Raw genomic sequence first — 16,182 nt, forward strand, 5'->3', positions numbered from 1 at the left:
CCCCCCTCTCCTCCTCATCTCCTCTTCGCTCATCCTCTTCTCTTCTCTCCTCTCTCTCATCCTCATCTCCTCTTCTCTCCTCCTCTCCTCTTCTCTCATCCTCTTCTCTCCTCTTCTTTCATCCTCTTCTCTCCTCTCTCCTCCCTCTCATCCTCATCTCCTCTTCTCTCCTACTCCTCTTCTCTCATCCTCTTCTCTCCTCTCTCCTCCCTCTCATCCTCATCTCCTCTTCTCTCCTTCTCTCCTCCTCTCCTCTCCTATCTCTTCTCCCTCTCCGTCCTCTCATCCTCTCCTCTCTTCTAAGAGCTACTTGTACTTCACATGAGTATGTTCAGTGTAACCTTTAATCGGAGCAGCATAACTGGACCACATACCACTTTAACATCACCTTTAATCAGAGCAGCATAACTGGACCACATACCACTTTAACATAACATTTAATCGGAGCAGCATAACTGGACCACATACCACTTTAACATCACCTTTAATCAGAGCAGCATAACTGGACCGTATACCACTTTAACATAACCTTTAATCAGAGCAGCATAACTGGACCACATACCACTTTAACATAACATTTAATCAGAGCAGCATAACTGGACCACATACCACTTTAACATCACCTTTAATCAGAGCAGCATAACTGGACCACATACCACTTTAACATAACATTTAATCAGAGCAGCATAACTGGACCACATACCACTTTACCCTAACCTTTAATCAGAGCAGCATAACTGGACCACATACCACTTTACCATAACCTTTAATCAGAGCAGCAGAACTGGACCACATACCACTTTAACACAACCTTTAATCAGAGCAGCATAACTGGACCACATACCACTTTAACACAACCTTTAATCAGCAGCATAACTGATTCTCAGTCCTTGCCCCACAATGGTGGAATGAACTACCCACCCCAGTTAGGACAGCCGAATCCCGTCCAATCTTTCGCCGTCGACTAAAGACTCACTTCTTCAACCATTATCTGAAATGATAATAATAAGAAATAAAAAAATAAAATAAAATCTAACCCTGACTAACCTTACTGTCATACACTTGTCCTAATAAACTAACCTACACTGTAACACGCAACACTTTGATAAACATTGTTACTCAGCTGATAGAGTTGTACCCTTCTTGCTGTCTTGTCGTACAGAACTTGTAAGTCGCTTTGGATAAAAGCGTCAGCTAAATTACTAAATGTAAATGTAAATGTAACTGGACCACATACCACTTTAACACAACCTTTAATCAGCAGCATAACTGGACCACATACCACTTTTACATCACCTTTAATCAGAGCAGCATAATTGGACCACATACCACTTTAACATCACCTTTAATCAGAGCAGCATAACTGGACCACATACCACTTTAACATAACCTTTAATCAGAGCAGCATAACTGGACCACACACCACTTTAGAGGTCAATGGTTCGATGACTGAATGCTCCCAATCACTGGAATACACAAACATCACATAGAACGCATACTTTTACTTTTGATACTTAAGTACTATTTTATCTTGGTATTTTAATTTTTACTTAAAGGAAAACTCCAAAATTTTGGGAAATTAGCTTATTTGGCATCTACCCTGGAGTTAGACAAGACGATACATACCCTTTTTCTTCTCTGTGCATGCAGTAGGAGTAGGAAGACACGCACCGTTAGCCTAGCTTAGCGTCAGTCACTGGAAGTAGGTTCCTCCATTAGCCTAGTTCCAAACGTCTTCCTACTCCTACTGCATGCACAGAGAAGAAAAAGGTATGCATCTTCTTGTCTAACTCCAGGGTTCCCAAAATGTTGGAGTGTTAAGATACATACCTTTTTCTTCTCTGTGCATGCAGTAGGAGTAGGAAGATGTGCACCGTTAGCCTAGCTTAGCGTCAGTCACTGGAAGTAGGTTCCTCCATTAGCCTAGTTCCCAACGTCTTCCTACTCCTACTGCATGGACAGAGAAGAAAAAGGTATGTATCTTCTTGTCTAACTCCAGGGTAGATGGCAAGCTAATTTCCCCAAATGTTGGAGTTTTCCTTTAAGTAAAAGAAAAGGAACTGTACCTCCTCCACCACGGTGTGCGTGTGACTGTGACGGCCCCCTTGTGGAGACGTTGTGCATCAGCTGAATCCTCTCCGCTGTGTTCCATTCCTCAGGTGAAGAGCCTCGTAGACAACCTGCAGTCCTCGGCCACGGCGCTCAACCTCTCATTGGCCGAGCCACCCGTCTCTCAGCCCCTGCCACCCTCCTCCCTCCAGCGCTTCCTGCGAGCTCGGCAAATCCCAGGCGTTGTTATTGCGGACCACCAGTCGGCTTTCAACAACAAGTGAGGCTTCTCCCTTATGCACTTTATGTTACCATTAACACATTGGGTGCCACGCAGTATGCCCATCTTTACCACTCTCTGCCAGTGCTGTAAGCCTATGGAGTGGCTCACCTTCTTTGCAGGGCTATAACTTTTTAAATATTATAGCTATATCGACATTACTATGGCCCATTCAACATCGGGTATCTATCATTCCGGATGTGGGAACGTTATATTTTTCCATTCATACATTGTCGTGTTAGTACCCTCGTGAATATAAGTGTTTTTAGACTATAGCAGTAATTCCTAGAACGCGTGTTATAGGCCCTGACGCGTATTATACATTATCGATTGGCGTTTCGTCCCTATACACGCTATATTAAACATTTCAAATGCATATGATTGCTATTAGGGGTGTAACGGTACGCGGATACGTACTGTACCACGCCAAGTTGGACCTCCGGTACAGTACGGGCTGTGCACCGTACGATTACAACGGTATGGTCAACCTTTTTTTGCGGAACTTAAATCCCCCCGGCCCCACGTAATTTATCAACAACACTGCGGTCTGCTGTGAGCATTATAAAACAAACGTGTGTTTAACCGACCGTGAATTAAAGTGTCAATGCTGTTTGTCATTTTAACAGCAGATACTTTCTTAAATGCCATCCTCCCGAGAGAGGGGTGTTGACGGGGAGCTTGCTGGTGTTATTTAGCATTGAACAGCTAACCGAAAGCTAGCATTAACTAACATTAAAGGTTTAGCCATAACGTTACCTTGGCTAACGTTGGGGCTATTCATAATCCAGCAATAATGGCTGCAGACCTGCAATCAAAGTACAGCAAGTTGGCAAAGGAGTATTCCAACGTAAATCACATTTTCACCAGTAACGTTAGTCTTTCCATCTCTCGGTAGCTCCTGCTAGATAACCTAGCTCACGTTAGTCGTCGTCACTGAACCACCTCGCGTACAGAATTAATGACATGTTGCGGACAGCCATATCGGTGACAATGTTTAGCTTTTAGTGCCAAATGATAAGAGTCTGAGGCGGAGTCTCAAAAGAGAATGTTGAATATTTATTGTGCAAAAATCATTCACAACAGATCCTCTATGCTACATCAACGGAGCCTTGTAGACTGAGTAGGGTATATCTGCAGAGCCACTGGGTAGCGAGTGCAACACTGTGTAATGTCCGTGTGTGGATCATTGGAGTAGGGTATATCTGCAGTGCTGCAGCCCCATACTCATTGTATAGATTTGTATTAGTATCATTAATCAATCACCTGTTGTTGAATAAATACCATTACTTTCTAGTTATTACTAAAAAACAGTATATATAAAACAGTAGCTGTATAAAAAAAAAAAGTATAATTTATATTAAAAAAAAAAGAAGAAAAAACTGTACCGAAAAAATATCGAACCGTGACTTCAAAACCGAGGTACGTACCGAACCGTGGATTTTGTGTACCGTTACACCCCTAATTGCTATACATTATGCTCCATCATGCGTGAAGGAAAGAGGGGCGGGGGGTCGTTTATGATTCCTTGATTGTCACTAACGGCTTTCTTTAGTAAGACACCATACGTTGATCAGACAGATTGCAATGAAATAAATGGACAGTCGAGCTGGAAATAACGTTAGATTCCTCTTACCTGTACCCGATGAGACTGGAGGAAAAATATTCCAATTATTTGACGTCGATCTGAATGAATGCATTCACGTCGATCTGCTAGATCCATTTTCCCCGATGCACCGACCGCCACTTCCGGTTTAGAGTGGAGTGTAACTCGGTATTGAGGCGTTGCAATATCAGACAGGGTCCAGCTGGCTCCCGGAGGCTTCCTGGATGAATGCCAATAGCGAATAAAAGAAATAACGATCATAAAAACGAGTTTACTCGTTGTTGGCACTCAACACATGGCGGCCAATTAATGTGTTAAAGACTCCTCTCTTCTCCTTGGCCTCTGACCAGAGCTGAGCCGGCCTCCTAGGTCGCTACTTTTAGTCCCTTTATGTCTTATTTTGTTCTGCTGCACTTTTCTTTCTTTTTTCTTTTTATTTCTGCACTTTTTATTTCTATCTGAACCCTTATTTGTATTTGCACTTTTTGCACTATTATGTTTTGCTCTATGCTTTTATCTGTGAAGCACTTTGGTACAGTCACAACTAAATGTGCCATATAAATAAAGTTGATTGTGATTAGACGATGATGCTGATTGATTTATGATGAATTGAAAATGGGGGGGACCCTGATGTAAACAAGACGAAAGTCTTTCTCTGGTCTGCATCCCCTTAACACATTGTCTGCCATGCATTGTACCCATCATTGGGCCCAGTCTGCCACTGCTGTAAGCCTATGGAGATGTTTACCTTTTTTGCAGGGCTATAACTTTTTAAATATTATAGCTATATCGACATTACTATGGCCCATTCAACATCGATTATCTATCGTTCCGGATGTGGGAATGTTATATTTTTTCATTCATACATTGTCATGTTAATACCGTCGTGAATATAAGTATGTTTTTAAGGTTTTTTGCAGTAATTCCTAAAACGCGAGTTATAGATCCGACGCATATGATAGATTATCGATTGGTGTTTCTTTCCTATACACGCTATATTAAAAAATTCAAATGTATATGATCGGTATACATTATGCTTCATCATGCGTGAAGGAAAGGGGGGGGGGTCGTTTATAATTCCTTGATCATCAGTAACGGCTTTATTTAGTATGGGTTGATATTAGGGGTGTAACGGTACGCGAATACGTACTGTACCGCCTCAATGTGGTCCTCCGGTACAGTACGCGCTGTGCACCGAACGATTGCAACGGTACGGAACCTTTTTTTCTTCCTTGTACCAGTGATATTCACATTCGGATGATGCCGTTTCAAATGCGTGATAAAGTTTGCAATAAAGTTGAACAATGCCGGTGTTCAACTTTATTGCGAACTTTATCATGCATTTGAAACGGCATCACCCGAATGTGAATATCACTGGTACAAGGAAGAAACAGACCCTAGTGCAAACCCAGCTCCCCATGGCATTCAAGCAGCATCTCCCTATTAATTCAGACCGGGCCAAAGCAATAACAAACGCCATAGGTGTTTTTATAGCAGCAGATCTGCGACCATACTCCGTTGTCGAGAACACAGGGTTTAAGCACATGTTAAAAGTAATAGAGGCCCGCTAACCTAGTTCCCTCTCGTCCGTATTTCAGCCAGCAAGTCATACCAGCTCTGTATAAACAAGCACACGCTACAGTTGTCCACGACTTATCCAAGGCATCTGCTATATAATAATCTTCAGATTTACTTTAAGTGTTATTAGTAGGTTACAGCAGTAAGCCTTAGTTTGCTCAGTAAATTATGGCCAATTCGTTTTATATTGTTTAATACAGTTAAATAAATAAATAGATAAATTAAAAGCAATTTTTTTTGTATTTCTCCCCCCCTCCCCCACTGTACCGAAAATCATACCGAACCGTGACCTCAAAACCGAGGTACGTACCGAACCGTGGATTTTGTGTACCGTTACACCCCTAGTTGATATGTTGATCAGATGGATTGCAAACAAAGAAATGGACAATCAAGCTGAAAATAACGTTAGATTCCTCTTACCGTTCGCTGATGAGACTGGAGGAAAAATATTCCAATTATTTGACGTCGATCTGCTAGATCCATTTCCCGTTTCTATGACGCAATAAACGCCGAAATCATATTGATTATTGCGTTTCGAAAGCGATCCCAATGCACTCAAGTGTGTATCTAGATCCACGCTACAAGATATTACTGCCGGAGGATTCTCCCAGATGCACCGAGCGCCACTTCCGGTTTGGCTTAGAGTGTAACTCGCCCGACATCCACCAGGCGGCGGTATTGAGGCGTTGAAATATCAGAACAGGGTCCAGCTGCGTCCCGGAGGGAGGCTGGATGAATTATGAATGCCATGGCGAAAAAATTAAATATTGATCCCAAAAACGAGTTTACTCGTTGTTGGCGCACAACGCATGGCGGGCATTAACGAGTATACTCGTTGTTGGCGTCCAAAGTGTTAACAATTGTGTATTGAGTATTGAGTATTGAGCCGTACTGTATTGTACCCATTCTGCAATCTGTTAATACAATTTTCAATCAATCAATCAGACACTCGTAGAATTCACTGTTATAATGACTGTCAATGACCCCCCCTCCCCAGAGATGAGTATTCTTTTACATTTCAAGTTCTTTGTCAAATACACAACAATACAGGGGGCATTGCAGGTAATGAAATGCTTGTGTTTGGAGCTCAGACTCAACAGTGCACAATTAAGAAACAACAATGAATACAAGAATGGTAACAATACATAGTAGTAGTAACATCAAAATAAAATATAAATGAGGTAAGATAAAATAGTCAATTATTTACAGAAAGTTGCTTGCGTGTAGTGTATGTGCATGATAAGGTGCAGGGTGTGTGTGTGTCCAATAACAATAAGTAGTAGTATTACGATAAATAAAATATCAAAATGAGGTAAGATAAAATAAAATAGTCAATTTGACTAATTTAATGATTTATCATGATTTCCATGCATTCTCCATGTTCATCGTGTCCTCTCTGTTCCATGCCTCTCCTCCATGTCCTCTCTGTTCCATGCCTCTCCTCCATGTTCTCTCTGTTCCATGCCTCTCCTCCATGTTCTCTCTGTTCCATGCCTCTCCTCCATGTTCTCTCTGTTCCGTGCCTCTCCTCCATGTTCATCGTGTTCTCTCTGTTCCATGCCTCTCCTCCATGTTCTCTCTGTTCCATGCCTCTCCTCCATGTTCTCTCTGTTCCATGCCTCTCCTCCATGTCCTCTCTGTTCCATGCCTCTCCTCCATGTCCTCTCTGTTCCATGCCTCTCCTCCATGTTCTCTCTGTTCCATGCCTCTCCTCCATGTTCATCGTGTTCTCTCTGTTCCATGCCTCTCCTCCATGTTCTCTCTGTTCCATGCCTCTCCTCCATGTTCTCTCTGTTCCATGCCTCTCCTCCATGTTCTCTCTGTTCCATGCCTCTCCTCCATGTCCTCTCTGTTCCATGCCTCTCCTCCATGTCCTCTCTGTTCCATGCCTCTCCTCCATGTCCTCTCTGTTCCATGCCTCTCCTCCATGTCCTCTCTGTTCCATGCCTCTCCTCATGTTCATCGTGTTCTCTCTGTTCCATGCCTCTCCTCCATGTTCTCTCTGTTCCATGCCTCTCCTCCATGTCCTCTCTGTTCCATGCCTCTCCTCCATGTCCTCTCTGTTCCATGCCTCTCCTCCATGTCCTCTCTGTTCCATGCCTCTCCTCATGTTCATCGTGTTCTCTCTGTTCCATGCCTCTCCTCCATGTTCTCTCTGTTCCATGCCTCTCCTCCATGTTCTCTCTGTTCCATGCCTCTCCTCATGTTCATCGTGTTCTCTCTGTTCCATGCCTCTCCTCCATGTCCTCTCTGTTCCATGCCTCTCCTCCATGTTCTCTCTGTTCCATGCCTCTCCTCCATGTCCTCTCTGTTCCATGCCTCTCCTCCATGTTCTCTCTGTTCCATGCTTCTCCTCCAGGTACTATGAGAGCAGTTATGACGACGCCGCCTCCCTGAACCTGAACTACCCGTCAGACATGAGCCCCGAGGAGCAGCTGGAGTTCATCACAGATACTGCTAAGGTAACTTGTTCCACTGACGCTTTGCTTTTTAACAATATTATAGAAAAACTGAAAAGTTAATTATTTTTTTAATATTTTAAATACAATTATTTTATATATATATATATATATATATATATATATATATATATATATATATATATATATATATATATATATATATATATATATATATATTTTTTTTTAAGTCTGAACTGTGTTTGTTTGTTTGTTTATTTATGGGTCCCATTAGTCTACACCCATGGGTGAAAGACTATTCTTCCTGGGGTCCGAACACACAACCTACAACATTACAGTACATTACATTACAGTAACAAAAAAAACATAAACACCTTAGCCTAAGCACATTCTCAACATCTTTAAAATCTATTTTTTTTTTATTATAATAATTTTGATTACTCTCCTGTCTTGACTTAAATAGAGACCAATACATTTATTTAACTTTTGTTGTCATTATCGGGTCCAAAATGATGTTATTTTGTGTCAGTTTTATCTGAATGTTTGCCCCTCTCTCCACCTGTCTGGCCAGGCTCTGACGGAGGTAGCGAGCGTGGTGGCCCGGGCGCTCTACAAGCAGGCGGGCGGAGAAGAGGCCCAGGCAGCCAGCATCAACGCAGACCCTCAAATAGTAAGACTCAAAATTATCAAATGTGATCCCATGCAATGATGTGTCGTTATTACAGCCTCTTGCAGGTGAAGCAAGTCAAAGTCAGGCTTCATTAATGCCTTGTCCTCTCTCTCTCTCTCTCTCTCTCTCTCACTCACTCACTCACTCACTCACTCACTCACTCACTCACTCACTCACTCACTCACTCACTCACTCACTCACTCACTCTCACACACACACACAGGTAACCCAGATGCTGTATGGCTTCCTGGTTCGGTCCAATAACAGCTGGTTCCAGGCGCTGGTAGCTCCAGAGCTGAGGAGCATACTGGGTGAGTTGGGAGTGCTCTGATTTTATTTTATTTTATTTATGGAAAATTGCAATACAAAATAATCCAAAGGATGACATGAAAAGTGTGAACACTTAATTCCATCATGGTCCCAGAGATGTTTAAAAACAAACAGATAACATGTAATCACTAAATAATCACCCACATTCACTATGTGCCAATGACCTACACCTGGGTACCACCATTGGGCACCTACCTCCCATGGCTAAGTACTAATATTGTCTGTGAGCCATGTTTTGACCCTCCTTTTAAAAAGAGGTTGGCTAGCTATGTGACGGCAGCCTATTCCAATCTGCCGCTCCGCTGAACTTATTGGCGCACTTGCCCAGGTCTGTTTTATACCTGGGCAGGCACAGGTCTGTTAGGCTGGCCCTGGTGTGGTGACTGTGACCTTCTCCACTCCTCTTAAAGTGCTCTGCCATACATTACGGACCACTCTGAGGCACTCTGCTACATCCTTTATATTTAAAGGCATGAAGGAAGAACGGAACAACGTAACAACGTTTGCCTTTTCCAAGTGGCTTTTTTAAAATACCCAAAAAACGGTACTGTACTTAAGTACAATTTCGAGCTACTTGTGCTTTACCTGAGTATTTTCATTTTAGGGAACTTTTGTACTTTCACTCCACTACATTTTTTTTGTCCACTTTTTCTCCCATTTTCTACATTTTCTCCCATTCCAATTTCGTATCATCCAATTCAACCCTCCCCTGTCACGAACGCTGTTTCTTGCCTCCCACAAGCCGGCTGCAATGTGGACTAAGTCATACATAGCACAAGTCCCCTCCGGTACTTGAGGTAACAGCAGTCGCATCTTTTCACCTGCGCAGCTCGATCTCTCAGTGGCGAGGAGTAACGCGTGGGAGGCTCACGCTGCCCCAGACACTTCTTGATTCTACTGCGCAGGCGCACCAACCGACCTGTAGGAGTCGCTGTCCACAACGCCCGATCCCCACCCATCAGTTTCCCACCCCCTAATACGGCCAATGTGTATTAGTATGAACGACCAGCTAAACTGAAAGCAATGTGGAGCGCTGGGCTCGAACAGGCAAGCCCAGCGTCTACGCCACGTAGCCGCCCCTTCACTCCACTACATTTATCTGAACTGCAGCTTAGTCACTGAGGAAGTGATCACACACACACACACACACACACACACACACACACACACACACACACACACACACACACACACACACACACACACACACACACACACAACCACACAACCACACACAGTGGGGCGACAGTGGCTCGGGAGGTAGAGCAGTCGTCTGGAAATCCGGAGGTTCCCGGTTCAATTCCCGCTCCTCCCGGGCAGCGTGTCGATGTGTCCTTGAGCAAGACACTTAACCCCTAATTGCTCCCGATGAGCAGGTTGGCACCTTGCATGGTTGCCTCCGCCGTCGGTGTGTGAATGTGTGAGTGAATGGGTAAAAATGTGAGTAACAAATTGTAAAAGCGCTTTGGATAAAAGCGCTATATAAAAAAGCAGCCATTTACCATTTACACACACACACACACACACACACACACACACACACACACACACACACACACACACACACACACACACACACACACACACACACACCGTCTATAAACATAATCTTCCATCTTCAATCCGTTACACAACCTTCCCTGTTTCACTCGTCCCGTTCTGTCTCTCCCAGAGTCGCGGCCACCGGAGTACTACGTGGGTGTCACGCTGCCCCCCAGCCAGGCCCGAACCGCCACCCGCCTGGTCCAGTACCTGCTGGCCAACCTGACCGGCAGCACCGTCAACATCACCCAGGACGGCTGCCACAGCCAGCAGGAGAGCGAGGCGGACACGGAGACCAAGCATGTGAGTGGGGCTGACTGTCGGAGTACTTACCGTCCCAAAGTACAGGTTTATTTAGGTACCTTTTCAACCTATAGGGACGTCAAGGAGCACATGAAGGGAAATGCTGCCAAAAAATAAACCGTATAAATATTTGCCAGATTGAGGCAAAACTGATTTAAAGGAACACGCCAACATTTTGGGAAATTAGCTTACCGTCTTCTCCAGAGAGAGGCAAGAAGATAGATACCAGTTTCCTCTCTGTGCGTTCAGTAGAAAGCTATCTGGCTGCACGTTAGCCTAGCTTAGCACAATGAATGGAAGCGGACAGTGCCGGTTAGCCTAGGCATTGTCCAACTAACACCTCTCTCGAAGGCTAACCGGCACTGTCCGCTAGTAATATAAGGTATAGTTTTCTACCCTGAGGTGGTCGAGTGTCTCAGCAGTTGTAGCTGACCTGGCCCCTCTCCAGACACGTACCTCCCTGCCGCTGCTGCATCTTCCTCTGACAAGGTGTCTGTCTCTCCAGCTGGGTCAGAGGCCAGAGCTGCGTGTTTGGTCCCCACCTTGCTCATGCAATCATCTCCGGTCAATATACACGCACCTTGATCACCGTCTTGGCTAGTGGAGCTCCCAAGTGGAGAAACCGCTCGATGCAGTACCACACTGCTGCTGCCACATCTCCGTCAACCGCTCGATGCAGTGCCACACTGCTGCTGCCACATCTCCTTCAACCGCTCGATGCAGTGCCACACTGCTGCTGCCACATCTCCTTCAACCGCTCGATGCAGTGCCACACTGCTGCCACATCTCCTTCAACCGCTCGATGCAGTGCCACACTGCTGCCACATCTCCTTCAACCGCTCGATGCAGTACCACACTGCTGCTGCCACATCTCCTTCAACCGCTCGATGCAGTGCCACACTGCTGCTGCCACATCTCCTTCAACCGCTCGATGCAGTGCCACACTGCTGCCACATCTCCTTCAACCGCTCGATGCAGTGCCACACTGCTGCCACATCTCCTTCAACCGCTCGATGCAGTGCCACACTGCTGCTGCCACATCTCCTTCAACCGCTCGATGCAGTGCCACACTGCTGCCACATCTCCTTCAACCGCTCGATGCAGTGCCACACTGCTGCTGCCACATCTCCTTCATCCCCAGGAAGTAAGGGGTGAATGATGGTGGTATCGCCACATGCTCAGTTTCACACTATCCCCAAACTAGCAGCGGGAGATTCTGCTTGTTGCTGAGGGTCTCTGTTCAAGCCAGTGATGTGTCGATGCCTGTTGTTGAGTCTGTATGCAGCATGTGCTCCCCTTCCTTTAGAGCAGTGGTTCTCAAACTACGGGTTGCGACCCAAATTGCAAGAAAAAAATAAAAATAAAAATTTGTATGTTCTGGCAACATATTCTGGCTAAAATATGCCTCATTTTATACATGTGTATTGATAACATAGTGCTGTAATAAAAGTGTCTAATAAATATCCATGATCAAGTTCAACAACGTGTGCTTTTATTTGGATATTCCTTAATTCCACGTTGAAATTTCGCGATACATTATGTGTGGGGTCCCCAAAAAAATTTGGCTAAATAAAATGGGGTCGCGGTATGAAAAAGTTTGAGAACCCCTGCTTTAGAGACATCTCAATGTAGGAATCGAGTATGAAGTGGATGAACTCTGACTCTTGGCAGAGACATGATGCTGAGGTGATGATGGTGTGAGATAATAATCCCCAGTCACGTTCCAACCCTCCCCCATTCACCTTAGTCTCACCTGATCCCCCCCCCCCCCCCCCCCCCCCCCTTCCCCTTACGGCTTACTCCCCCATCCCGGAGACAGACGTCTCACACCTTCAGCCCCACCCAGCCCCAACCCATGTCCCCCCCCCCCCCCCCCCCCCCCCAACCCTTCTCTCTTGAGAGCCACGTCTGACTGCACTCTGGAGCTCTCCTGGTGACACATCAGAGTTATAGGAATTAAGGAATATCCAAATAAAAGCACACGTTGTTGAACTTGATCATGGATATTTATTAGACACTTCAGGCCGGTGTCTCCGTTGAGTCATCCATCTATAACTCTGATAATAAACCTGTGTGTTTACTGAGTGTGATGCAGTCGTTGAGGATGAACTTATACCGGTGCGCCGTAGAAAGCATCCTCACCGACTGCATCACAGTCTGGTACAGATACTGCTCTGCCTCAGACCAGAAAGCACTGCAGAGGTGGTGAAAACCTGCTCTGTCTCAGACCAGAGAGCACTGCAGAGGTGGTGAAAACCTGCTCTGTCTCAGACCAGAGAGCACTGCAGAGGTGGTGAAAACCTGCTCTGTCTCGGACCAGAAAGCACTGCAGAGGTGGTGAAAACCTGCTCTGTCTCGGACCAGAAAGCACTGCAGAGGTGGTGAAAACCTGCTCTGCCTCAGACCAGAAAGCACTGCAGAGGTGGTGAAAACCTGCTCTGTCTCTGACCAGAAAGCACTGCAGAGGTGGTGAAAACCGCCCAACGCATCACCGGTACACCACTCCCTACTATTGAGTCTATCCATCACAAACGGTGTCTGAGGAAGGCATTGTCAAGGACTCCTCTCATCCCAATCATGGACTGTTTGAGGCGCTACAGTAGGGGGTTCCCCGACGTTCCTTGCCAAATTCCCAATCAGGTCTCTGACATCAAGGCCACCTAATCATCCCTTCCCCTTAATTGGCTGATATCAATCCCTGTCTCCTGAGCCGTTCAGCCATTGTGTAGTGTGATGTGTGCTGGGTGCCAGTGTATGGCAGCCATTGAGCCTGCGTAGCCCAAGGTTCGGTGCTACCAAGTCAAGTCAAGTCAGTTTTATTTGTATAGCACATTTCCAGGCAGCGGCAGCTGACACCAAAGTGCTTCACAAGCAGGTTGATAAAAACAAATGAGTGTGAGGCAAGGTATAAGATTAAAAGAAATAATAAAAAAAAAAAAAAAAATAGCAAAGCAATGAAAGCAACAAAACAAACAATATGGTGCAAGATATAAGATTAAAAACATAATAAAGCAATGAAAGTAATAAAAACTGGTAGGACACAGTGAAACAAAGAGGATAGAAGGGTCAGGGGTCTAGTGGTAGTTAAGTAGGGGGGAAGGCCAAGGAGAACAGGTAGGTTTTCAAGAGTGGTTTAAAAGCCTGTACGGTCTGGGCAGTCCGTACGCTGAGGGGGAGGCTGTTCCACAGTCTAGGCGCTGCGGTGGAGAAAGCTCTGTCTCCCCTAGTTTTGAGCCTGGTTCTGGGTACCACCAATAGCATCTGGTCAGCTGATCTGAGGGATCGGTGGGGGGTGTGGCGGTGCAGGAGCTCGGACAGATAGGAGGGAGCCGTGCCATTTAATGATTTAAAAACATTTAATGCTAATTTAAAATCGATCCTGAAGCTAATAGGCAGCCAGTGGAGCGAGGCCAAAACTGGGCTGATGTGTTCGTATTTTCTTGTTTTACCAGTGGTGGTGAAGGAGGCAATTTCCACCCTCCACCATCGTAAAGCGCTTTGCGTGTCTAGAAAAGCGCTATATAAATGCAAGTAATTATTATTATTATTATTATTATTATTATTATTACAGGAACCTCCGCTCCAAGTCAAGCAGACTCAGGAAGAGCTTCTTTCTGTCATCTCTCTGAACTCTGTGCCAAGTTGACAGCCCCCCCCACCACCATTATGAACTCTGAACTCTGACTCCATTACCTACACACCCTAGGCTCTGTTACCCCTACTGTACGACTGAACGCTGTTGCCTATACTCAATTTATACCTACCTAGTTACTGCTACAACTTCCCTACACTGTAATCATAATAATCCTAACTACCCACCTCATACTATAGTCTATATATTCTGTATGATAGCATGTACAACAGTGCTGTATATTCTGTATATTTACATTTACATTTTTATATTTAATAATAATGGTATAATAATAATAATAATCAACTTTATTTGTATAGCACCTTTCATACAAGACTTGCAGCTGAAAGTGCTTCGCAGCAGTAAAAAAATACATAGGCATAAAATGAGCACAAAATAATAATAATAAATGAGTACATAGGGTTGGTTATAAATGGGGAAAGGGTTTTATATGGGTAATATAAGTGAGTGTGTGTAAGTGTATGTGGTTATGCATGTAGGAAATGTGTGGTGTGTGTGTACAGGTAGAGGGAGAGAGTGTTTACATACAATGCTCTACTCTGACACTCTTGTGGGAGCACTGTCTGTACATAATACGGAGATATTAATGATCCTGTTAATAAATTAATTAACGTTATTAAAAAAAAGTAACCAAGATTTGAAATTGGGACCTATGCTCCACAGGCAGCGGACTAACCAGTTGAGCTAAACGGGCCGTCATGAATTGCTACTGACTAATCCATCATTTACACTTTTCAAGTGCCAATTGCGGTTGTCGTCCAGTATTGGCATTAATAAATCAGATGTCATGCTAATATGTCATGTTCTACAGTAGGACTTACTATTATGATACCCATTAAAACAAGTCATTCGAATAATAGAAGCCTACTTTGCTGGAACGATTCATTTCAAATGTATACAGTGCGTGTGTGTGCGCTCGCGCATTGAGGATCGCTAAGCCTTTCTCCACGCATTATTTTTACCTCCGCCTGAGTAACGCCCCCGTTGATGACGGAGACGGTGGAATGTTGGTTCTGCTTAAATGGGTGTAAACGCGGGCTGGTTCGCCAGAGAGCACCAAGGTTCAGAGGGTTCAGAACGGAGCTTGAACCGGAGCCCTGGCGGTGTGAAAGGGCTATCAGTGGTGAATCCCTAGTTCTAGTACTTTACTGCAAGTGCTACTGCAAGCCAACCTAGGTTGGCTTAGAGTAGATGACAGAGTACAGCAACTTGCAATGGGCCTGGTCTACAAGATACACTACACCACTAAGGTACCCATGTACATGTCGAAAATACTTCCCAAAGGTCAGTGAATACCACGACCACAACACCAGAGGGAGTTCCACAAATCATGTTCAACCCAGATTCGGCTCAAACAAGGGACTAAACCCGTTTAGCAATTATGCCACAACAATGTGGAACGCCCTACCCACAGCCGTAAAATAATGTGAATCCCTACCCACCTTCAAAACCGCTCTAAAAGAGCACCTACGGGAGACTGCAATTCGAAACTGGCCCCGATAAATGTCCAACCCCCCCCCCCCCCCCCCCCCATGTACAGTTTCCTCCTCCTCAAATGTATATATTCTCTTTTAGAAACTGTCTGTAATTAAACAGTACTGTATATTTGTATATCTTGTATGTCATCATAAATGTCTGGATGTAACTACTGTATATCTGTATGTCGTGTATGTCATAAATGTTATGATGAATTGAAAATGGGGGACCCTGATGTAAACAAGACGAAAGTCTTTCTCTGTTCTGCATCCCCTTAAC

General features: G+C 44.7%; 1 protein-coding gene across 1 annotated transcript in view; it reads left to right on the top strand.

The window, feature by feature from the left end:
• ncstn (nicastrin) overlaps positions 1-16,182 on the top strand; it is a 73,273-nt gene that overhangs the window by 54,452 nt on the left and 2,639 nt on the right. The window contains exons 11-15 of the mRNA XM_084326915.1: positions 2,160-2,329; positions 7,870-7,972; positions 8,502-8,600; positions 8,824-8,911; positions 10,603-10,775. Of these exons, the coding sequence (XP_084183041.1) occupies positions 2,160-2,329; positions 7,870-7,972; positions 8,502-8,600; positions 8,824-8,911; positions 10,603-10,775 (633 nt within the window). The remainder of the gene's footprint in view (positions 1-2,159; positions 2,330-7,869; positions 7,973-8,501; positions 8,601-8,823; positions 8,912-10,602; positions 10,776-16,182) is intronic.

This window comes from Notolepis coatsorum (assembly GCF_963971535.1).
Source record: "Notolepis coatsorum genome assembly, chromosome: 13".
NCBI lineage: Eukaryota > Metazoa > Chordata > Actinopteri > Aulopiformes > Paralepididae > Notolepis > Notolepis coatsorum.